This window comes from Podarcis bocagei, assembly GCF_964188305.1.
Source record: "Podarcis bocagei genome assembly, chromosome: 6".
In the NCBI taxonomy this organism is placed as follows: Eukaryota; Metazoa; Chordata; class Lepidosauria; order Squamata; family Lacertidae; genus Podarcis; species Podarcis bocagei.
The window spans coordinates 62,158,528-62,182,880 of NC_138130.1; the positions used below are offsets into that span (position 1 = coordinate 62,158,528).

Here is a 24,353-nt window from a genome sequence, read left to right on the forward strand (position 1 = left end):
ATCTCATGTAGTCTTCCAATGGATATAAAACTCAAACTTTGGACAGCAGTGCGAGATCTGCCAAATTGGCAAAATGATGCTAACAATAAGGATACGTAACGAATACTACTCATACTACTCGCTGTGTAATATTGTGCCTGGTTATATGAGGGAAGAAGAAAAAGAGACAGTGACACAGTATCACACAGGCACATGCCAATCAGACAAGGGAAAAGTGCAAATATATACCTGTTGGTGTGAAGGTAAAAGACGGGACTGAAAAATCAAAACACAATAAAAACTGGTTATTAAGCTGAAGAAAGAAAAAGAGACCACACAACATTAGTATAAATCAGGGCAAGAACAGAACATAAAAGTAAGAGTAAATATGTCCAAGACATACCAATATGTGAATAAAACAAAATTTGTTATTTAAAAAGGTGACTTGTCTCCACAGAAGAAGAATAACATTCTAGTATAGTGTGCTCTTGAGGGAAATAGTGTGTGGTTTAGCCTCTAAATGACCTTCTCTTTAGTGCTTTCTGTTTTGCTGCAAATCCATGTACAAACAAAAACCCTACACTATTTAATCATATATATATATATATATAAAGAAGAGTGATGGTTACTTTTCCCAGTATCATCAAGATATTGCTAGACTCTTATATTCACTGCATCATGCAAATGCTTGATATAGTGGATCAATAAGGATACTTAAGCATTTAAGTAAAGAGTAAGCTATTACTAGGAGTAACAAAGTATTATGAAAATGTGCTAATTTTCCATTACTTGCACCCTAAAAGTGTGTTGTGCTTTATTGTAACAGCTGCTCAATATCACAGCCTTTTAAAAAAACTAACTGTTATTAATATAGAACACACAATAACTAGGATTTTTTTATTCTTCAGTTTTTGAGATGCTTTTGTTATTTTAACCTAATAATGTTAATCTGCCCTGTAGATTACCTGCTGTAGTAATATTTCCTGACTCACCAGCCTATGAGTTTAAATAAAAAGTTTCAGAATATAATAATTCTCACAGGGGAAAAACCTTCATTTTCACAGCCCCTATAGATCTTAATTTAATCAATAAGGCCTCTAATCAAACAGCAGACCTCCAGTGCAACATCTACTCAGTCCCCCCTTTCCCCCCCCCCCCAGCACACACTTCTCTCTTCTTTGAACAATAGAATATATTTTCTGTACTGCTAATGGGAAGAAGGAAGCCATGAAATGCTCCTTAATTCTGAGCAAAACAATGAAATGCAAGAAAAGCTTCACAATCGTTTCTAAATGTGTTTTGGCCTTGAAATTTAGGTTAGCAGGCGGACCACAAAGGGATGATGGAATGGCTGAGATACGGACACATCAACAGCCTTTTCCTTCCCTTTTTTCTTCCTATAGATCTGGGTTTTTTATATTAGGATCTAGGGTCCTTAAGTCTTTAAGGAGATAGAAAAGCCTAATTTAGAACATGCTGCATATGTGTTGCTGTTCTTATCAGGTCACTTTATTTCTAGGAATATTGTGCTGGAGAAAAAAGGAAAGAAAAATCCAAACAATTTAAGCACTGGCCTTCATTTGCAGCAGTGCAATTTTTATCACAGGGATCCTATTGTGATCTCTTTCTGCTGGTTCTTTTCAGATAGTCAATGGAATTTAGTATCATTAAGAAAGGAAATACAGAGCCACAGTAATAAGGATTTCCACCAAACACACAAAGTAGTGCATTTTAAAACAGCGTTGCTTGTGAATGACTACATCAGCTCTACATCAATTTGCAACAACAAAGAAATGGAAAAAGATGAAATGTTCTTGTCATTATTTTTCTGTGAACTAAATACTCAATATAATTTTGTTCTGTAAGAAAATAAACAAAAGTCAATCTAAGTGAAATCTTCATATCTCACACAAAAACTTAATTATCAAAGCTTAGTTGATAAAAATGCTTATTGTGCCCACTGGCGCTAATGCAATATGTATGTATGTGCGAATACAGAAATATTTTAACAGTTGTCAAAGCCTCAAGTTAGATGCTCAAAAAGGGGGGAAATGAATTAATGAAGTTCACTGATCCTCAGCTTTTATGGTGACATGTCTGACTTCATGCTCTGTATATTGACAGATTATTATTTTTAAATGATTTACATTTCCTTGAATATGATGTTTCCCTTCAAGTGTGTTTAATAACCTTGTTTTGGTGAACCTTTACTAATGAATTCATTCTGAAAGTTAATAAAAAATTGTGGAGTCATTATAGACATTTGTAAGACACACAAGACTGAAAACAGCATAAAACAATAGAATATCAGATTTTTTAACATTCCATGCTGTGGATTTAGCTTCTTTTATATCCAACAGTATTAGTCTATTAGAAATGTTTATAAGAGACGGCATTTCACCATGCAATTAGTAAAGCTAAAAGAAAACTGGTTAAAACAGCACAAAGGCTTTCACTTAACTTTCCCAGAGGTATATTAACAGACACAAGTTAATTTCAGTCCCAGCTTCATTTTGTCTGCATGTGTTATTTATTGGACCACAGTGATGCCACTAGTTGTCGCTTCTATTTTCCTTTGGATCTTCCTGTTTTCAACACTCTGTGTGCTAAGAGACACTGAGTTTCTTAAGTGTTCAAACCCACACTACTTTTGCTAAAGTTGTTTAAAAATGTTACCTTCATTTAATGACCATGTTCAGAATTTTGACTACTGAAAGATTTGTAGACCATAAGCACGCTGAACAAGGCCATTACTTTGTTGTGTCCAGTGGCTACCAGACAGTGTGAATAAAACCTGTTAAACATTAATAAGAAGGATCTGGATCGTTTGGTGGATGAGGATATTAAGTATTCAAAACGGCAAGGTGTTAAACAGCTTCCGATCTGTGGCCAATTGACCTCTGCTCTAAAAACCAAACTACATGAAAAATAATAATCAGTAATTACTGCCTCTCTCTGTTTAACAAAGTGGTAACATTGCACCTTCAGGCATCCTTGGTTGCGACTGCACCTCTACTCCAGGGGCTGTCAACATTTTGGGCTCTTTGGGCACATGTAGCACTCTGAAAAAAGGTGTGTACCAGTCACAAAATGGCTGCTGTGGGGCATGAAAAAGTGAATAGTGGAGAAATAAGATTCTAAAATGGTTCCTCTTGTGTTTGATCCTTAGATAGGATTTTCCCCAAGCCACCGTCAAATTGCATCTGTTTCCAAATCGCAGAAGCAGCACTTGTCACAAAACATGGATCTGTGGAGTGAATCCATATGCCATAGTATCTCTGGCATGTGCTATATAGGTGGTTTTTACAGTGCAATCCATAGAAACCATTGATGATGGCTGGGATGCATCCCTTGTAAAAATCATGAGGATACATATTGGATACATATTTTTGTATTGTGGTGGCTTCTTTGATGCTTTTCTCCACCTGTACTTTCATCCATCTCCTATTTTTCTGTCTCTAGCAAGCCCATTTTCTGTAGCTTACTGCCTCCTCTTCTTCAGATAGGGTTGAGAAGAGAAATTGTGCAGAGGAACTGAACATTGTAGAGTGACTGAAGAGGAACTGCTCTGATAACAGGAACAATAAAACCTTGTCCAGACTTCCAATTTTTGTTTCAGTGGGTTCAGGTCCTCTTGTTGGTGACAGAGAAGACTCTGGCAGGCATAGAAGGTGTCCACCTACAGGTGCTAGGTTGGAGACCTGAAGTATAGGCTCTTGCTGATCTGGTTTTCACCATTAGCTATGGTACCGACACACGGAAATCCATCTCATCATTAAGGTAAATGCACCCGTTTCACTACTTCTCAGAGATAATATTGTTGGCCCTGGGCTGAGGACTGGTTTTGCACAAACTTCTAGATGCCAAATTAATACAACACAAGTAATGCTGGTAGATTCCATATTCTTAACAAATGAGTACACCTGCCATTAACAGAATCCAAGCTTGCCTGGTTTTAACCGTCCAGTGAGGTTTGGAAAACTAAGTGCATTGCATCATCTGACTCTTCACATAGCAGTGGCACCCAGGAATATTTTGAGGACTTCCATTCAGTGAGAAGACTCTGACCTATTTCATCAATTTTAACTGTCCTGCTTCACAATGTTGAGGCCAATAATATCTTCAACATGCAGCACTTGATGGCTTTCTAAAAGCTTCAGCTAAAACAGAAGCATCTTTTGAAACGTGTGAGGTGATCAGCACTGCCTTACAGGCAGAAATAAAGTTGCTATAAAGATTGACCTATACATTTATTAACTCTAGATTTAAAGATATCTATAAGATGTCTTCTCTCATCCATGCCATCACAGCCTGTCCAATTATCTAAAAGAACCTTCTATAAATTACATTGTGTGCTGAAATTAGGATAGGCAGGGTACATTCTTCATAACTGTTATGTAGTAATAAAAATCCCACAACCACCTAACACATGAAAGCATTTTTCAAGAAGTTTTAAAAATGTAAAGTTTTAAAAGCTGTATTAAATCTCACAGGATAGTTATTAATTTGGTTTTTCATTTATTGTTAACCAGTCTGTGTCTGACAGAGACTATGTGTGATATCCAACTAAATCATACTCAAAATAGACCCAATGAAAGATTTGGGTCTCTTCTGAGTAAGGCCAATGCTTGCTATCACGTTATAAATTCAATTAAATAACAAATACTTCAGATTATAAAAGGGTACAAAAAATACCTTTTCTGATACCAGCATAAGTACTAGCGAGTCCATTGCGCTTCTTTCGATGACGGTATAACCAAATGCTGAAAACCATAAGGATAATCCAACAGGCAGCACCAATTCCAGCAATGAATGCTGGCTGTTTTACAACATCTGAAATCTGTTGGGCTAAACTGACTTGGTCTTCTGGTGACACAGGGTTTCCATGAGAATCTGAAGAAACATACCCAAAAGTTGAAAGTACAAATATGAGGCACTGATGTCATAGGATTTGAATGCTACATGATGTTTGAGCTCCCCCCCCCCATCAGATGAAGTCTAGAAAGTTCTGCCATGTATTCAATTGGTTCTCCAGGATTCATTTCTGGAAGTGTGCATAGTTCCCTGTGGACACACTAATAAAAAAGCCATGCCTGTTTGGCTTGACACATAAACTTCATAGTAAATTGAATATTCCACAATTTATAATTTTCAACAAATAGATATTCACTGAACCTTATGAAGAACCTGATATGCATGCAATCTTCCTGTATCTCAGGGTTTTTATGTTCCGTTTAGCAACTATATCTCAGAATCCAACTCTTGGTGGGGAGAGCACTTACTATTTTATTTATTGAATTTATATACCGCCCTATACCCGGAGGTCTCAGAACAACACTTCCGAATTATAAAGTGTACAACATTAAAAACCCACCGATGATCTTTAGCTTGCTTATTGTAGGATAACAAGCTATACAAATACACATGTATGCAACATACCCAAGCCAAAAACAGATATATACTCTCTGTAAATGTGCTTGGAATACCTCTGCTTGGAATTTTTCAGGACTGTAACACAATCAATATAGAGTATTCAACATTTCTTATGTTCACAATAACTTAATGTGGAAACTGTATAAAAGATCACAATTGAATTCTAACAGTCACCCAGGGAACAAGGGGCAAAAAAAGCCCCCTGCAACATCACCAGTGGGTCTCTGTACATCACCAGTGGGTCTCTGTACAGTCAGTCCAGTGCAGGGGTTGTGACTTTAAGCACAAAAGAACATCAGGGAGTACAGATACTTGCAGTTGCTAGCAGATCATCATGAAAGGCATGCTAATTAGTTCACAAATCACACCTCATAATGGGAGCTGTTAGAGCAATAAAAGTTCAAGGAGAGTTGCTTGTATTCATTCTCTTGGGATGTCTAAGGCATGAATAATACACTTAACATTTATAATTATTTGAGTGAAGCTTCTCATAAATGCATGATGTGTATTCACACAGGTTAATATGTTTATGAGAAACATTAATTTATTGGCAAAATGAGGTGCCTCAAGACCTGTCTGGTGCACAAAACTGAAAGAGCCACAGGAAATCAATTGGCAATCAGTTATTTAATGCATCATCTACTATTCTCTATAGGTGCACCCAAATGTACATAATTTAGTGATGACCCAGCTACGGAAGGGTACTCACAGCATTTTTGGCAGAAGCACAATCGCCTCCCCAAGATTAGCCTCAGGGGAAACCAATCCTTCCAGTTTGCTGCTAAAAGGCAATTTTCGCAGTATGCATAGGTTGATGTTTGTGACAATACTGAAGTCACTTGGAGCAGTTCTTCCAGTTTTTTAAAAAGCAACTGTGTGTCATTTGAAATATAAGTGCCAAACAAAATTGTAATTAGATCAATGTGCAACGCATTTCATTTAAAATGTTTTTGTGGGTGGGTAGGTGCTTACTTTTTTTAAACAAATAGCAGCAGCCCACCTGAAGATGATTTTAAGTGAGGTTTAGGTTAGGTTTATTAAATTTATATCACTTCCCATTAAGAAAAGTCACCAAACAATTTACAAGCAAGTTGTGTATTTTTTAAGTGAAAGGGTATGTACTACTCTATAAACAGAGGCAGAAAGATAAGTCTTTTTCAATGCCTTCACCACCACAGCAAAGGCTCAACAATGAGCACACACTTGTGTCCCATTGTGTTAATCTGGAATCTTCTTCCACTTGTGTTCCAGCCATCTTCTAACCTGCTTCATTGCTTTCAGCTCTGCAATAGACCTGGGCTCAACAAACTGGAAGTGAGCACTTGTGCTCCACAGATAAGTCAGGGTTTCAAGCATCACCAGATCCATCAGCCAGAAGAGACCCCAGAACTGTCTGGAACACAACTCTGCCTCAATTTTAGTAGGTCTCATGCCTCTCCAGAGGGAGAAAGTCACTGACAATCTGAATTGAATTAAGCAAGACACTGGGAGTTGTGTGATCAGCCTTCTAATAGCTTTTTTATTTGTGCTGAAATGGGGAAGCTGTTACCCTTCTATCAGGCTGTTTTCCCCATAACACCAGTTTCTATGGGTGACTTACAATAAACGAGTAAAACAAAGAAACAAATGAAAAACAGTTACAGATGGAAAAAACAATTAGCAAAACAATTAAAGATGAAGATACAATATCAAAGCAACAAAACAGGACTTGTCTCATCCTCAAAATTGAAAGTAGATATAAAAAACAAAAGCCTAGACAATAGGCTTAAAAGGCTTGGGTGTTTAAAAAAAGAGTTCTCTAGTGCCCTGAAAAGATCACAAGAGATAGTGCATGGCAAGCCTCATTGGAATGATCATTCCACTACTGAAGCCATTTCTGAAAAGGCCCTCTTCCCTGGTGGTTAATTGCCTCACTTCATTCTTCAGGGTTTTACACAAAGCAGGGCCTATGAACAGGATCTTAAGGTTCAGCTAGATACATATGGGAGAAGCCACCCTGGTCCCAAGCTATTCAGAGCTTTAAAGGTTATAAGTAGCCTTTAAATTTGGCCTAATAATGGGCTTGGATGGGAAGAAGGGTTTCTGCAGTGCTTCCAAAATGAAGAGAGTTTTATTGGCAGAAGCAAATTCAACTCACTCAGTGATTCTTGCCTCATCTGATTAAAACAATGCAGAACATCTGGATTTCCCCTGCCCCACATCAAACACTAAATGTAAAACAAAGCAGGAAGTTATTACAAATCACTTACCTAACTGAATAAATTGTGGTTCGCTTTTCACTCCAGCTCCAGCTCCAGTACTTGCTGCCACTTCCACACTGTATCGAATACCAGGCACTAAAGACGGGATTACTACAGAAAATGTGGAACCATCCACTGTCTTATTTATGTGGTATCGACTTTCATTGCCAAGGCACCAGACCTGCAAAGAAAAAAAAGCAACTCTCATGTGTACATAGGCTTTGAAATAAATAAATAATGATATAAAATGTGCCATATGGCATTTACTGATTTACATAGCAAGCTGCATTTAGCTAAGTTAATAGCTCTGTTGTAAAAGCTGTTAATAAACTGATATAAACACTATTAAAAACGAGCCATCTGAATAACTATCTGAATAAGGTTACCTGATAATATACAACACTTTTTGTTCTATTTTTGAAATTTCAAAACTGTCCATATGGTAAGTATTAATGCAGCAAAATTCAATAGTCTACAACTCTGGGAAGTAATACATGGCTTCCCCCAAGGTCCATTGCATTAGTAAACTGTTATTCTACTCCTTGCCTAGTGTGCAGAGAATACAATTTCATCTGTAACACTCTAAACGGACTCAAACAGGAATGAACAACATTCTTTATAAGGATATACCACAGTAATTATTTATTTCCTTAAACTCATACCCTTCAAGGGTTAGACAAATTCATGGAGGGTAATGTTTTCACAGGCTCTTAGACATGATAACTATATTGTTGTTGGAGGAAGTATGCCTCTCTGTGGCACATGGCACAGGCAGGACAGCATAGCTCACCTGCATTCTGAACATTGAGTGTCACTCCTGGTTCCTCAGGGGAGAGGTATGAAGATGGATGAAGAGCTCACCACAGTCAGGCATGGTGGCAGTGCTCCTGCATTGCGCTGAACGCCCTGCGCCTCACCTTTCTCAGGGCACTCGGCATTCAAAAGAACACATGGATGTTCAGAAGACAGGTGAGCAATGCCTCCCTGACAACAGCTACTAATACCAGTTGCTGAGAATCACTAGTAGAGAATGTGCTGTTCCACTCAGGTCCTGCTTGCAGGCTTCCCATAGGCGTCTGATTGGCCACTGTGAAAACAGGATCCTGTGCTATATGAGTCTTTGGCCTGATTCAGCAAGGCTCTTCTTATGTTCATATGAAACCTGTTCCTTTTCTTGGTGTCTGCTGTGGTGGGCTTTAACAGACCTGAGGCTGTCTCTTGACATCCTTGGAAAGCTGGCTATGTTCAGCTTCCAAAAAAAGCAGGCAATTTATGTTATGCCTGGGGGAAAGAACAACCACCACCCATAAGTGGCCACTGTTTGATCAGGTATGTAGACACCATCTGGTCACAGGTGATCAAATAATCTTTAGTTTTATTATAATAAAGGATGATCTCAGACTTTGAATTCTCGTCTGAGATTGCTTTGTCCTTAAGTTGTTGTTCACATCTGCCTGTCTAGAGAGACAATGGAAGAGTGTGCCTTCAGTGGTAAAGTCAAACTGTTGGAGGGTTACAACGCCTGCTGTGGCTGTAGAGACTGATCTGGGAGAGACATGGTTTACTGCAGTTGGGGCAGATGAAGGTGTCTGCTTTTGCAGCTACAGGTGCGCCATGGTATTTCTTCCCTCTGCACTCCTCCCAGCCATCATTCCTTCTCTGGAAACTGCTGTGGGTACATAACCTGTCTGTCTCCAGGTGCTGCTATCATCTGCAAGGGGTTGATGTTGTCAGCCTTCATGTCAAATTTGCTGACATCTTTGTAATACAGAGTCGATCTGCCAAGAAGCCTAGTGCCGAAAGCCAGTTCCCTGTAGAGCACATCATTGAGGGTCTTGCCATCTTCCATCCTGTGTACGTGCCCAAACTAGCACAGAGGTCACTGAGACAGAAGTGCAAACTTGCTGGGAATGTGGGCTTGGGAGAGCATATCTTTGTTTGAGACTTGCTATGTGATGGCTAAAAGCTGCCTCATGCAGTGCATATGGAAGGCACTGACACATCACTCTTGGCAGGTGTAAGTTACCCATGACTCACTTCCATAAAGTAGTACGCTCAACATGCAAGTCTGGTAGACCTTCATCTTACATCCTTATACGTTACTGAATATAGCTGTCCTTCCTTTCTTGGCACATAATGTACTAGTGGCAAATCTTGAAAACAAAAAATTCTCCTGTGGAGACGTCTGGATTTGTGGGCAAAGAATTCTGGAGGAATTTCTAGATAGTTCATTTTTAAAATGTACCCCCTAGAGCAGTGATGGCCAAACCTGGCCCTCCAGCTGTTTTGGGACTACAACTCCCATCATCCCTAGTCAACAAGACCAGTGGTCAGGGATGATGGGAATTGTTGTCTCAAAACAGCTGGAGGTCCAAGATTGCCCATCAGTGCCTTAGAGTCAAGTCACTTGACTAGTGACACACTAGTGAATAAGTTGTTACATTCCATTCTATAAGCCTGTATATGTCTTTGTTAGTGTCTCAGGCATTGGTCTGGTTAACACAAAATGCTAAGCCAGAGACCAACAAACCAACCATGGCATTTCTCCAAATAGTGTTTTAATAAGCACAAGGTAAAAAAAACCTTTCTATTTACTCATGTGCTTGGAAGGCAACCAACTTTTCTTGCTGACTTTATCACTTTTGTTTTCTCTACTAATGGTGTTTCTATTAAGTTTTCATTTCTAGGTGTGTAATAATGTTTTAAATTTTATATATATATATATATATAAAATTATATCCTTATGTGTATGTAGTACAGCATTGTTAGCTGTTCCATGTTCCTACTGGGAGGAAGGGCAGGATATAAGTATGAGGAGAGAATGCCTGACCTGGGGAAAGGAAGTTGACTAGAAGGGATGGAGGGCAGCAGTGGAAATAAATTGAAAACATTGTAAGATAAAATCAAATTAGAAATATGATAGATTGTTTTATATTATTGCACAGTGGTAAATGTAAAGAATGTAACATGATAAGAAATTTTTCTTATGTTTTCCTAACAGTGCTTCCAAAAATTTTCACATCAGCCATGTTCTTATCAATAAGAATTTTTTAAAACTAGAAGTAAAATTAGTACATTTCCCATATTCCTAAAATGACAAAATCTTACACTTGGCTTACTCTTATGTATGTCCATTTCTTATGATAACTTACTGGTGTCATAATATGCTTGTACACAGTCACTATTCTCTTTTAATTTACGCCTGCAGTTCTCTTATAAAGTAAAAGGAGGAGAGCAGTTTAAGAGTGAATTAGCATACTTTATAGGTTTCTGATTGCACATCAATATGTTTATTTACTAGTACAACACAAATGCATATATGAAAATTTTAAACGAACAGACTTAAAAGATACGGGCATATCCTTTTATTATGGTTTGATTTTTACCACCAGATGGAGCCAAGAAACCACAAACAAATTCTCTGCCAATAGCTTGCCAATAATTTGCCAGGTTAGAACTAGATATTACCTTGTATTCCTGAACCATCCCATTCTGCGTCTCCTCTGGGGGAGGTTGCCATGTTATTACAATCGCAGTGCCATTTCCATCGTTCTTAGTTACTGAAACACTTTGTGGAGGAGCACTTGGAGCTGTTTGTGGGAAGAAAGGATGGTTGTGATTAAAGCTGTTTTTTCTGTTTCATTGTCACTGAGCAGTGCTTTTAAAAGGCTACAGCTAAGGACGCAGACAATACTGATTTGGCGACACACAGATGTATTTTTCTGTATATAAGACACCCCCTACTTTTGGGGACCCCAAATTTAGAAAATGGGCATATGCACTATCCATGTATAAGACGCCCCCATAAGACGCCCCCAGATTTTTAACCTTATTTTAAAGTAAGAAATATTTGTCCCGTGGTATCAGAGAATCTGGTCAATTGGGCTTTTGAAGATATAATGCTAGTTTTGAAAAGTTTCTTCAACAAGATGCCTTGACAATCTTTTTTTGAGGGTGAGGGGTATAATTTAAAACAAACTATTTCCCAAAGGTTGATGTGATAAACTGAACACATGATGATCCAAATACCTCAAATATTAACTGAGTTTCTGTAAATCAAAGAAAGAGTATACAAATCGATTACAATAATAATAATAATAATAATAAAACAACAACTCTGGACAACATCTGAGACCTATTTAAAATGTCTATAGCTTTGATCATGCTTTGGAGTTTGTATAAGAAAACAAAACAAACCAAGTGCACAAACAGTGGTTACAGACTTAATGTGATGAACCAGCTACTAATGATCACAAATTGCCCGTGTGCACATGATCTGTACAAGAAAATCCACACTGTTCATCCTTCATATGTTGGTGGTTTGTGTTTGGATACAAAATAAGCTCTCCAATTAAATATTTGAACTGACCCCAAAACAAAGCAAAACAAAACAGGCAGGCAATTTAGCTGTGAGTGCCCATTCTTTTTCTTGGTCTAAGGACAGACCTACAAAAGGAAAGAACAGAAGAACCACAAAAAGACTTTGGGCTCATATAGAATGAATATTCCATGATCAATAAGGAAATTGTTCTATTGGCCCCTGGAATTTACTAGAAAAAGATTCAAGTGCAGAAGAATGTACCTTGCAAAGAAATACTACATCAAAAACTGAAGGGGGAGAAGGGTATTGTGTCTTACACAGACCCATTCCACACATCAAACGTTTTGTTTTCCAGATCCATGGGCTCAGAAGACCCATCACAATCAACCACTTTCCACTCAGCACTTAGAATTCCACATACTCTAGCTCTGCCTATATCAGGCATTATGTTTAGCATCCACAGAGGTGTAATCACATTTGGTGGGGTGGGGAGAGGGGGTTTGTTGAGCATATTTATATATAACACATACCAATAGGAAGGAGGCTGAGTGTTGCTAATTTAACTCATGCTTATTGTCTTCATTCATGATCTTCAAATCTCTTATCTTAACTAGTGAAGATAGGAAGTCCCCTAATATGTAAACCGCAGCTCTTTCATGGTTACAGCAGTGTCTGCCATCTACTCTAGACAGTGATTTTCAAGTGTCTGAATTTGACACAAAGTCATTTGTGACCAGACCATGAACTCAACAGAAAGAGACAGAGGGGAACATCACAGTTCCTATTATGTCTTTGAGGGGATTTCCCATTCACATGCTTTTGAATATTTACTTCTGTGTCAACAAACAAATCACGTAATGATCAGCCCTATGCATTGACAGTTCTCTTTTGTGGCAGAGGGCTGAGTTCCAATAAAAAAAAAACACTTCAAAGAACATCAAACCATAAATACATCAGGGGGAAACAGGCAAAAAAGTAATTCAAAAAGATAATATGAAGACAGCCATGCTGCTACTTGCCTTCTTCCAGAGTTTTGGCAAATTTCACTTCACTATCAGCTCCTTGAAACTCGTTAAAAAAAGGTCGAGCTTTGATTTCATAGTTCACTCCTTTTTTGAGCTCAGGAATCACAACACTGTTTTTTGTTGGTGTCCTTACTTCAAAAATCAACCACTCAGATTCTCCTTGAGAACCAGCTGTTGGCCTGTACAAAATTTTATATCCCTGAATATATTGGGATTGTTGGTCAACCTTAAACGTGGAAATAGAACAGCCATATTAATACATTAGTGAGCATCAAGTGTAAACAGTTTTAGGTGTTAATACATGTTAGTAGTCACAGAAAACCATGGAGCTTGCTCGTTTTTGCATTTTCCCTGTTTCTTGGTAGTTTAATACTACTAACCTCAAATGGCAGCACAGCTCTGTTCGACTGTGATCTAATAGGCTACTTTAAAAACACTGAAGTGATAGCACTTGCCCAGTGGGATTTTATTTATTTTTCTCTGAACAGTAGGCCCTCGTGACATATTGCAAACTGTTGTTGAAAGTCCCTTTCATTTCAAAAACTGTTTTTCTTGTTGCACATTGGACAATAGAAACTGAAAGCTCCCTGAGTCATGGGCAGAGAGTTTGGATTAAACATAAGAGATCCAAGTTAAACAGACATTTATTTTATTTTTTATTCCCAAAGCTTTTATTTTCAATCTTACTGTATGCCCCCCTCACCACACACTTTAAAAAAAAAGCCATATTCCTGGTTTTTTTGTTTAAGGCTGCCCTGTTCTGGTCCACTTACAAATTCTAAGAAGAAGAATTCTGCATTCCTGCATTGCAGGGGGTTGGACTAGATGACCCTTTGGTCCCTTCCAACTCTACGATTCTATTATTATAAGAATCACTAAAGTCTCTTTAAGAAGAAAATATGTGAACTGAAAAATGTAGCAAACTGCAAATGATCCTTCTCTGAACATGACATCAGAATGCAACCCAACAAGTGTATGTGTGCACGTGTGTATAGCTTGCTTATTAATTAATAGCAATTAAAGCTCCTAATGCCTTAGCAACAACTGTTCAGAGTTTATCATGAGTATGTTGTTGTATTTTGTATGCTGTTGGGAAAATTCTTTTTATAAGCTACTAGCACTTTTGCTTTACTTACTGTCCAATGAACTTCAATTGAGGAAGAAGAAAGGATTGTAGGATTATGGAGATGTAGAACAACATCACCCAGCTCCCGCTGTACTTGTTTGTGATCCACACCCTGACTTGTAGGTGGAACATCTGTAACAATGTCAACAAACTATTGTTAGCCTTAAAAGATACATGACAGAGACTTGAAAAACAGGTTTGATTGTACCACTGAGTGTATATTTTGCATTGCATCCAAGATAGAATGGGGACACAATCAAGAAATAAATCAAGGGTCAATACATTGGGTTGGGAATTATTTTCGATGGCTTTGGTGGCCAATCAAATTTGTTCTTGCTAAGATACTCCCGTCTCCCAAGGTTTGGGGTCTTGCACCTGATCTTCCGCTGCAGCTTTGAAATAAACACAGAGCCAAGGAGGAACTGAAGTGACTTTATCTGTCATCTTCCTCCAGCTCAGGGCATGCTGTCTTTCTTTGCCTCTGAACCTGCTGGGCAGTTGGAGCTCCAACTACCTGGCAGGCAAAGAGACAAGCTTCTGTGCCTCCAACATTACTCTCCAGTAATGCTCAGTACGCCTACATTTTCCATATTTCCAAGCCACTATAATTGGAGCAGCAGTGGATGTGGTTTGAGCGTCTGCAGTGGAAAGGGGAATTCATGAAAATTGGGGAGAAACTTGCATGTGTGGAAGTTCTTTTCCACTTTTGCAGGGTACTGCTGGATCCAAGTGGATAAAAATATTGTTGTTATATACAAAGAGAAGCATTACAAGTGGGTCAAATAATTCAATTAGTGGATCACAAAGTTTGGAATAATCTTCTGAATTAAAAGTAATATTGATTTTTCTTGGTACACCCCCAACATCATCTTTGGCAGACAAAAATGTAGCTCAGCTTAATACTGTATCTGTTCTGCAATAATCCATGACTTCTGCCCTTAGTCCTTGGATAGCCAGTGGCCATAAAAATAAAGAATTCTAGGGTAGATTGATTAATGATATGACTCAGTTTAAAAGCATCTGCTTATATTTTATCTCTCATAAAATGGTACTGAATGCCATACAAATGTATTTTGGCATTGGGGCTTGTTTTCCCCACCCCATTATGCTGGAAGGCAAGTGAATGACTTGATTTCATGACAACTTATGTTTAGTTAGCATAACACCTAAATTTTAATTGTAAGAAACAGATGATTTTTGAAACTTTAGTAACTCTGCTGGCACATTTTCTCGGAGAGAACTGTGTACTTATCCAGATTTTGATTTGATGTGAAACTACAGAGGCTACTGCCCAGAAATAAACTGTTTAGATTAAAAAGTGGCTTGTTTCTCAGTAGGATCTGCTATAGATGTTTCCTCAGCATTAAGCCCCTTTTTGGTTGACAGCCTTGTTATCTATTTCCTAAAATGGGTGTTTCTTTTCTGTTTCCTTTCAGTGAAGCATATCTAAACAAATGGTTGTCTTTAGTTCAGTCTTAAATACATGTTTTACCTTGTGTTTTCACTGGGTCAGATATTTGGCTGGGATCACTAATTCCATATGCATTGGCTGCCCGCACAAGGAAGAGATAAATTGCATTTGGTTTCAGACCTTTAACTGCAAATGTTTCTGTTTTCACATTTTCTGCTACAGTTTGCCAGCTGCTGCCAGCTGCATGGCTAGGGATAAAGCACACACACACAAGCAGAAACAGGTTAGTACATGCCTGTAGTTTAAGAACCTAAAACATAAGCACAACCAGATCACATAAAGACATAATACCTGAACGCCTCTATTATATAAGAGGTTGGAGTTGCACCTGAATTCAAATTAGGCTTCCATGATAGTGTTACTGTATTTTTGCTGACGTCGGTAACTTCAGGTTTTGATGGTGCACTGGGAATCAAGTTAGGGTCAGTGGGTCTTGGTGGCTGCACTGGAACTCCAAATTCTAGTGAACAGTGATAAAAGTTCAAAGCTGACATATGCTCATCAGTGTGCTCACATTAGTATATATCATTTATTACATAATCAGAGAGCTATTAGACTGTAATTACTTATTTTTATGGTTTCTCCTCTATCCAGATTTACCTTGGACTTCAATGTAAGCACTCCATGATGCTTCACCACTTGGGGTGGAGGCAATGCACGTGTACCGACCTGTGTCACCCAGCTGAAAGGGGGAGGGGAGAGAGAAAGAAAAATATTAAAATAGTCTGAGACACAGAAGATTTGATGCCCCAAATGAATATGCATTAACTCACCCAAAGTTCCCCAAATGAAAATTTGTTAGAAGAAAGTGATACTCAATTACACTAAATTAAAATGCAATAGTTGAGCTCAAATTTTAATTGGGCTTCTGTACTCATCTTAGAATACAGGATTAAAATATTTTATTTTCAAATGTTCTATGTTGTGGTCCCTGAAGACCTCATTGATTGGGTGGGGATATATGGGATAAGGTGGTCTATAGTCCAACTTCTCAGTGCGCATTTGTATTCCTTTTAAAGGATACACTGGAGGTTGCTAGGGAGGATACCTCTCCACCATCAATCAATGTGTCAATGTGGTGTGTTAGCCCACTTTTTCTGTTGATGGGGACAATAAAATGTATGCTGCTTTTCCAGAGTCATGTTGTGGCATCTGCCTAGATAATTTAATGTCCTCAAGCTGTGGACTGATTCCCAACCATTCTGTCTAATGATTGGACCCTTCTAGACACAAAAAGTTATAAGAGGACTTCCTGTTCCAGGTCAAGTAACAAGGTCTTCTTGAATTCTCACATACTTCCGCTGTATTCTTTGGTCCTTATTTTTAGCTCGCTCGTTAATTCTTTCACTTGGTTTGGTCCTAGTTCCAGGCTCCCTGCTCACATCAGGCTTCTGCCAGCAGGTGTCCTCTTGACAGTAGTCTCAGTTCCTCTCCATGGCTTCTTTCACAAAGACATCAGGGAGATCTCTCTCTCTCTTGAATTTTCAAAGCTCATACAAGGGCAAGGTTTTTAAGCAGGCTTATTTTATCATCCCCTTTTATCTACAACCTATTTCTGGTCTCCTGGTGGATGATATGCCTTCTTTAGATACAGAGATTGAAACAAACTTTTATGTTTTTCTATATGGATACCCCTTAACCAGCATGGCCAACAGTCAGAAATTATGGCAAATGTGGTCCAGCAATAGCAGGAGGGCCACAGTTTCCCCACCTTGGCTCTAAATATGATCTTTAGAAGTGGGTTAGGGAAAGACCCTACAGATCTAGAAAGTTACCCAGAATCATGTTTCCTATATAGCATCTGACATATAGTATCTTCATTTCCATTTCACATGTCCGCTCCAAGCACTTGGGACAGGGATGGGAAATTTTTGTCAGGGAAATTCATCCACTATATTGACGCTTATGTGTATGTGTCCGTGTATAGAAATGTGAGGTGCTCAGTGGGTATGTATTATCTGGTATGATATGTGGGACATGTGAATATGTATATGAATGGGTCTCTAGCAGTGTGTGGATGACATGAACAACATTTTGATGGTGTGTTTGATGGGGGACGTATGAACGGGATAAAATGATTTATTTCATATAAAATTTATATATAGTTTGATTGCAAAAAGGTATATATGTGTGACTCTGTTTAGTAGAAGAGAGCAGTGCAGGATGGGGATTTAAAGTAACATAAAGAGAGTGTCCTCCATAGTTTCATATTAACAGCAGAGCCAAGAGATTGGTACAGCTGTACCAGGTCCAGTGTTTGGAGGGGCATGATACTGAGAAGCTGCCTGTCTCCAGTGCCCAGACCTCAGCAGCTGGCCATGACTAGGCAGAGCTATCTTCAACCCAGCTTTGGAGTAGGCTGCCTGGTCGCAGTGACACAAAGTTGGCTCTCAGCTGTGCTAGATGTGGACATATGATGATCTAAAAGGAAGCTGTTTTGCAGTGCTCCAGCTTTTGGAAAGGAGCTGGAATGATGAAGCAGTAAGGACCCACCGGTCGGGCATGTTGAAGGAGTGAGCCAGCAAATGGGAAGAAGAAAAAAGACTGCTGGTAGTGGTGCATAGCAAATACATGAAGCTCACAGGTGCCTGATCTGTGGCTGCAGGCACCTGCTTGGGTTACTGTGTGTGCGTAAAAAGTTGTTTGCTGCAGCCTCCGGAAGAGGGAACGGAAGCCCCAGCAACCCCCACTGACTCATACTCAGGATAACTATAGAGTTGAGACCCAGGAGTTCTGAAGACAGAAGTGGGGGTACTTCAAAATATTTCCCTCATGATTCCTTTGCTGCTTTGTTGTTTTTAGGAGCTGCTTGTGCTCTGAGTAATTCTGATTGTTTATCAAGGTTGTCAAACTTGGAGGGTTGCTATAAAATATCAGAACTGTACATTTTTGCAGTTAAAGCATGGGATATGCTTTCCTGCTTCTGTGCATGTTTATTTCTCTCTACATAGTCTGTGAGTTCTGCATTTTAGCTTCACAGCAACCCTGTGAGGTAGGTTAGGCTGAGAGGTAACCAATGTTGCAAAATTGCACATGCACAGAAAATATTTGTTTGTTTTTGTTGTTTTCAAGGTTGGAAAACTTCTCTTTTATTTTTCTGTGAAATATCAGGAATGTGGAATGTTAAAATTAAAGCAATTGAAGTGGGGAGAGCTGCTTTACTGGCTTTGTACCTCTTTATTTTGCTTTACATGGTCTGTGAATGCTGCATTGTATTTGTATGCTACTTTCTCTCCTAAGAACTCAAAGCTGTGTACAGAGCTGTCCTTTCACAATAACACTGTGAGGTAGATTAGACTGAGTTCTTGCCAATAAATTGCCAGTGAAGAACTGAGGAGGGCCAATACATCCATAGCATACTAGGCTCAGAAAATCATTTTGGTGTACCTAATTATATATGTCTCTGAAAACTACGTGCTTCATGCTGTTTTTGTATATTTCCAAGCACTACGGTTAACTTCACAATGCTTACTGGATGTTCACTTAGGAAACTTTAAAGTCTTCACTGTGCATGTAGCTTCTCTCTAACATGTGGCCTTTTAACACATAGGTCAGATCCTAAATTGCCTGTAGACAGAAGCTGTATCAGATCTTTAACAAAAATTAATTAGAAAAATTACTTTTCTGGTGATGCAGAGGCAAAATTGCATAGCCTTGTGACTTTCCCGTCCCCCTCTAACATCCCATGAGATAGCTTCTGTTTCTATGAGCTCCATTAAGTTATTATTATCATTAGTAAACAGGCAGCAGTTCCCAGAAGAGGGTGTGCACGTGCTATGTTTGCTAGAGGAAACGATAGAGGATTATAATTTCCTAGAGGTTAGGTTCCATTTAGAAAACAATGCTATAAGTAAATCTTGCCAAGTTTTAAAATACTGAGTTGTGAAATTTTTTAGGTAAACCCTGCAGAAAAAAAACCCTACAGGAATATTAACTATTGCTAAAGAGAGTGTGATATGACTCTACTACAAGGACAGTGCAACGACGCATTTTCATATGAAGTTAAAGGACAAATTATTTGAATGTCATTTTTACTTCTGTGAATAAAAGAATTGCAGTTTCTGGGCATGGAGTGGGCTGGGAGATGACCTCAAGACCCAGAGGCGTAGCATGTGCAGGGTGAGGGGGCCTATTTTTTCCAGATTTGTGAGTCCGATCCCACATCCCAGCCTTGCAAAGCAGTGTGGGGCTAGCTGGAGAACGCAATAGGCATGCAGCCTTCCAATCAGGACATCAGGAGAATGCAACAGGCATGCGGCCTTCTAATCAGACCATTTGGGCTGATTGGAAGGGCACAAGCCTACTCTGCTGCATCCCCATGTCACCCTTCCAGCCCATGCTAAACAGACTGATTGGAAGTTTGTGTGCTTGCCCTCTTGCTGCGTCCTCATGTTGCCCTCCATGCTCCTTGGCTCCAGCACACCCAGGGAAGACAGTTCCACCGCTGCTCAGGACTGATATTTGAAATTCCATATGGTATCCCATCCTTCTTTACTAAAAGGTAAACAAGATGCTTGTTTAAAGGTAAACAAGTTGGTTTTCCCAGTAGGATGTATGGAAATGAAAGCTGGACCATAAAGAAGGCTGATCGCCGAAGAATCGATGCTTTTGAATTATGGTGCTGGAGGAGACTTGAGAGTCCCATGGACTGCAAGAAGATCAAACCTATCCATTCTTAAGGAAATCAGCCCTGAGTGCTCACTGGAAGGACAGATTGTGAGGCTGAGGCTCCAATACTTTGGCCACCTCATGAGAAGAGAAGACTCCCTGGAAAAGACCCTGATGTTGGGAAAGATGGAGGGCACAAGGAGAAGGGGACGACAGAGGACGAGATGGTTGGATAGTGTTCTCGAAGCTACCAGCATGAGTTTGACCAAACTGCGGGAGGCAGTGGAAGACAGAAGTGCCTGGCGTGGTCTGGTCCATGGGGTCACGAAGAGTCGGACATGACTAAACAACAACAAAACAAGATGCTTAATCAATGAAACTGCTTGCAGGAGAATTAGGGGCTTCCCTTTGCCCCCAAAATTGCTTATATCACAGGTTTCTTCAGAGAGAGAAAATACCATTGAGTCACTATGCTAGAAAAGAAACTAAGTGAGGACTTCATCACAGTTCCACCATAAAATAATAAAAATGTTGATAATAACAATAGAAATAATAATATAATAATATGATGTTAGTTTTTGCTCCATTTTCTTGTCCATATGAATTATTGGAAGATTTTAACGTCCACAGCTGAAGCTGAAAATGTTTTTGGAACTGATTTGGATAACACAGACAGCCTATAGTATAATCACCTGACGTCAAACACTAGACAAAGCCCACCTGAAACTGCCTCTAAATACACACAACTAAAGATTAAACCACTCTAAAAAGGTCAATCTAAAAGTTAAAAAAACACCACCACCAAACGGAAGAGTTCAGTAATTCTGTGCTGGCATAAAGTGTTGCTTGGGCAGGTAACTACATGGTTTCAGGTAATGTATTGTATGAAAAGATGTCTTTACATTTGGCCTAACTACATGAACCAAGTTATCCTAAGGCAAAACACCTAGCAAGTAAAAACAGGTGTTCATATTCCTTGGAAAAACGCAAACCATTTTGCTACAACTTGTCTCAAAGGAATAACACATTGACCAAGCATGCTTCCATAAACCCTCCGGAAGCCAGTTCTGTATTCGGTTATTTTAATCTTAATAATCTTTCCTGCATATGTATAGGTAGTAAAAAAAAGGGGGGGCAGGAAGCACGAGGACAATAGGGATAACTGCTAGTAGAGAAATTATAATAAACAAACTGTAGAGAATATTTTGAAACAATACAATCGTATAACTTTCACGTTATGCGAAAACACTGGAGCTTGTTTACTGTTCACATGCCTGCTAGCAAGTGAAACAGGGATTCAAAACATTTATGGTTACAACCAGGACTAAAGGGAGAAACGAGCTAATGGGAAGGCACATATGGCAGACCCTCACCGTGATCAATTCCCACCCGGAAACCTATGTCCCCACTGTGGAAGGATGCATGGATCCAGAATTGGCCTCCACAGTCACTTATGGACTCACTGTTAAGACCTTGTTCATGGAAGACAATCTTACTTGGCTATGAGTAATCACCAAAGAAAAGGATTCCTAAGCATTGCTGCACCACCACCCCATCTTCTATGTTTAAACAGTTTTCTAAATTAATTCTTCTTAGAAGAATCTTACTTATGAAAACTGAAATAACTTGCCAGCGGCTCTGTTATAATCTAAGGTACTTTGGGAATGCAGAATAAGCTATCTCAAGACACGAAGAAGCAAATAAAGATGATATTAATACAGTTATTTAACATTTCATTAATTCTAAAATTAGAGGCTGCAATGTTCAGGGCCTCAAGGCAAGCACCAAAGAGAAGCAAAGTTAAAAAGAATTGTGTGGTTTCAGTTTCAAACTACCTTGGCATATCGAATCTGTAATGCACCAGTTTCCAGCTGCTTGATGCGGGAATCCTGTGTGGAGATGAGGGTGCCATCCTTTCTCCAGAGAATTGTTGGCATTAGAGTGCCTGCAGCCACACAGCTGAGTACTAAAGTACCATCCACAGCGACAGTCTGATTCACAGGACCTTGTCGAATGACAGGGGGAGGCCGGTCGGCAATAACTGGCAGAAGAAACAACAGGGAAGGAGAAAAGTTTTATGCAACTGGAAGCGATTTTCTAATCATCTAAGCAACAGTGGTTGCTTCAGGCTTTACAAGAATCTAAAGATAATTAAATAAGTAATTAAAATAAAGCACATGCAGTATTCATGGGACAATAATATGGTGTTCAACTACAGAATATGTGTTAATATCCAGCAATATTTTTTTAAGGAGAAAAGGCAGTTCCCTGCCTTTGACTCTTCCTGACATATGCTTGTCTCCATCAACCTTAGAAGAGAAAACAACTCTGACAAAATTTCCCACCGTCTTTGAAAGATGCCCCTTTCTCTAATCCAGCCTCCTTCATCTAGATTCTAATGCCATTAATGAGTTAACTTTTTCAATGATCAGCCAGTTGATTTGTTTCTTGACATGTGTGCAAACCAATATCAGATTTCATCAAAATTATTATGCAACACTATCAGTTGGTGGATTCTAGCTCCACTTAAAAAGCTCTATATTTTCTGACTGATGCTGCAGCATTCTTATTGTTTTGGAGGGACATCTTTGAACTGAAATAAATGCCACAATAAAACTTAACAGGTGCAGTTCAGAGGTCACAAATTCAGCCCAATAAACTTTTTTTTTTTTTGACTAGGAAGAGCCACGTGTCACACGTTTCCCATATAGGGAAGATCTTCTGTTTTTCAATACCACATTTTCCTGTCATGTCTAATTATCCAGGATCTGATTCTAGTTTTATATCCAGGTTTTCTTATGCTACATTTTACCACCAGATATCATGAGAAATTGTGGTTTAAGAAACCAGATTATCTTTACCAGAAGATGCATAAGGCACATGAAGGGAGACTGAACTGTGAGAAGAGGAACACAATTTGTTCCTAATCTGATGTCATGGTTTATCAGAAGAATATTGACATCTGAACCACACTTCAGTATTACAGTATAGCTCATTTCAAGAAATCCAGATTCAACACACTATGAGTGCTTGATAGTTTGAAAGGTAGATTTAAGTTACAATTGCCTAAGCAAAAACACATTAATCTTATCAAGTAATGTCTCTCCCACATTAAATCATACTTATGTGTAGTGCAATCAAATGCATTTTCACCTTAATAAACACCTTATATAGGAGAAAGCATAGAAACTCAAAATCATGTTGTTACCACGCTAGAGCTACCATTCTGCTACATTATAAGCAATGTTAAAATAAACACCTTACCATCAGTAACCTCCAAGTATGCTTTTGTCGTGATGCTTCCCGCAACATTTAAAGTCTGGCAAATATAATAGCCAACATCAGATCGTTGGACATTTGTAATAGTGAGGTCACCCGTTTGAGAGACAGAAAATCGGCTGGAAGACTGAGGAGGTTGGTATGAAAAAAGCAAGTTCTGGAATATAAGGAGAAAAAGTGGGAGATCAGCAAGTTAGATGGATTAGCCTTCATAGATATATACAACTTTAAAATTCAGAATACCCTATATTACGAAGGGTATAGGACCATTTTTCAGATACAAAAGTGATGCTGCAACACAGTCCACCACTCAAGACAGATGTGACTAAACACTGAAACTTGGATTCCCATGGGCCACAACAACAAATAATACATTGGTTATAACAACATATCTAAGACTGCAATGCTAACCACACTTATTTGGGAATGTCCCATTGAACTTCTTTTTGATTCAATACTCAAGGATATATGCAGACCCAGTGCTAATTACCAGATGTTTGTAACGTACAACTGTGAACATAAACTTAAAAGTGCCAATATATTTAAGGGAAGGGTGGTGATGTCGGAAATCAAGCCTTTACCAGGAGAAACTGACAACTCTCCCAGGCACCCGGCTTGGTCTCCTGTTGACCTCCCTGTCTGCTTTCCCGGCAAGATCCAGGCAGAGGTCGCGATAGGCGATCCTTCTCAGCGTGAGAAGAACACCCCCCCCTCTTTCCTGCCCCCCCCCCGGGCAGGGGAAAGAGATAGACAGAAATGTATTTACATGCCTTTATTTCTGTCTTTGCAGCGTTACAGAAAACACGACTGCTCATTTCAAACTCCAGCAGTTGAGGGAGAACAAACACTTCCTGTCCAGCTCATATTACAC

The 24,353-nt window shown here is 39.0% G+C and overlaps 2 protein-coding genes across 8 annotated transcripts in view; one reads left to right on the top strand and one right to left on the bottom strand.

The window, feature by feature from the left end:
- The window catches only part of LOC308590040 (uncharacterized protein), a gene marked incomplete at its 5' end in the record, with an annotated part of 378,432 nt that overhangs the window by 72,058 nt on the left and 282,021 nt on the right, over positions 1-24,353 (top strand). The gene's annotated exons all lie outside the window — the stretch shown is intronic.
- ROBO1 (roundabout guidance receptor 1) overlaps positions 1-24,353 on the bottom strand; it is a 587,586-nt gene that overhangs the window by 36,517 nt on the left and 526,716 nt on the right. For 2 of the 4 annotated variants that reach the window (XM_081199571.1, XM_081199573.1), the window contains 11 exons: positions 23,468-23,639; positions 22,039-22,244; positions 16,196-16,277; positions 15,887-16,055; positions 15,617-15,783; positions 14,135-14,256; positions 12,993-13,224; positions 11,121-11,242; positions 7,662-7,833; positions 4,675-4,872; positions 229-255 (listed from right to left, as the gene is read on the bottom strand). In XM_081199571.1, coding sequence (XP_081055697.1) covers positions 229-255; positions 4,675-4,872; positions 7,662-7,833; positions 11,121-11,242; positions 12,993-13,224; positions 14,135-14,256; positions 15,617-15,783; positions 15,887-16,055; positions 16,196-16,277; positions 22,039-22,244; positions 23,468-23,639 — 1,669 coding nt within the window. The remainder of the gene's footprint in view (positions 1-228; positions 256-4,674; positions 4,873-7,661; positions 7,834-11,120; positions 11,243-12,992; positions 13,225-14,134; positions 14,257-15,616; positions 15,784-15,886; positions 16,056-16,195; positions 16,278-22,038; positions 22,245-23,467; positions 23,640-24,353) is intronic. The other 2 variants (XM_081199572.1, XM_081199574.1) reach the window with 1 other exon arrangement.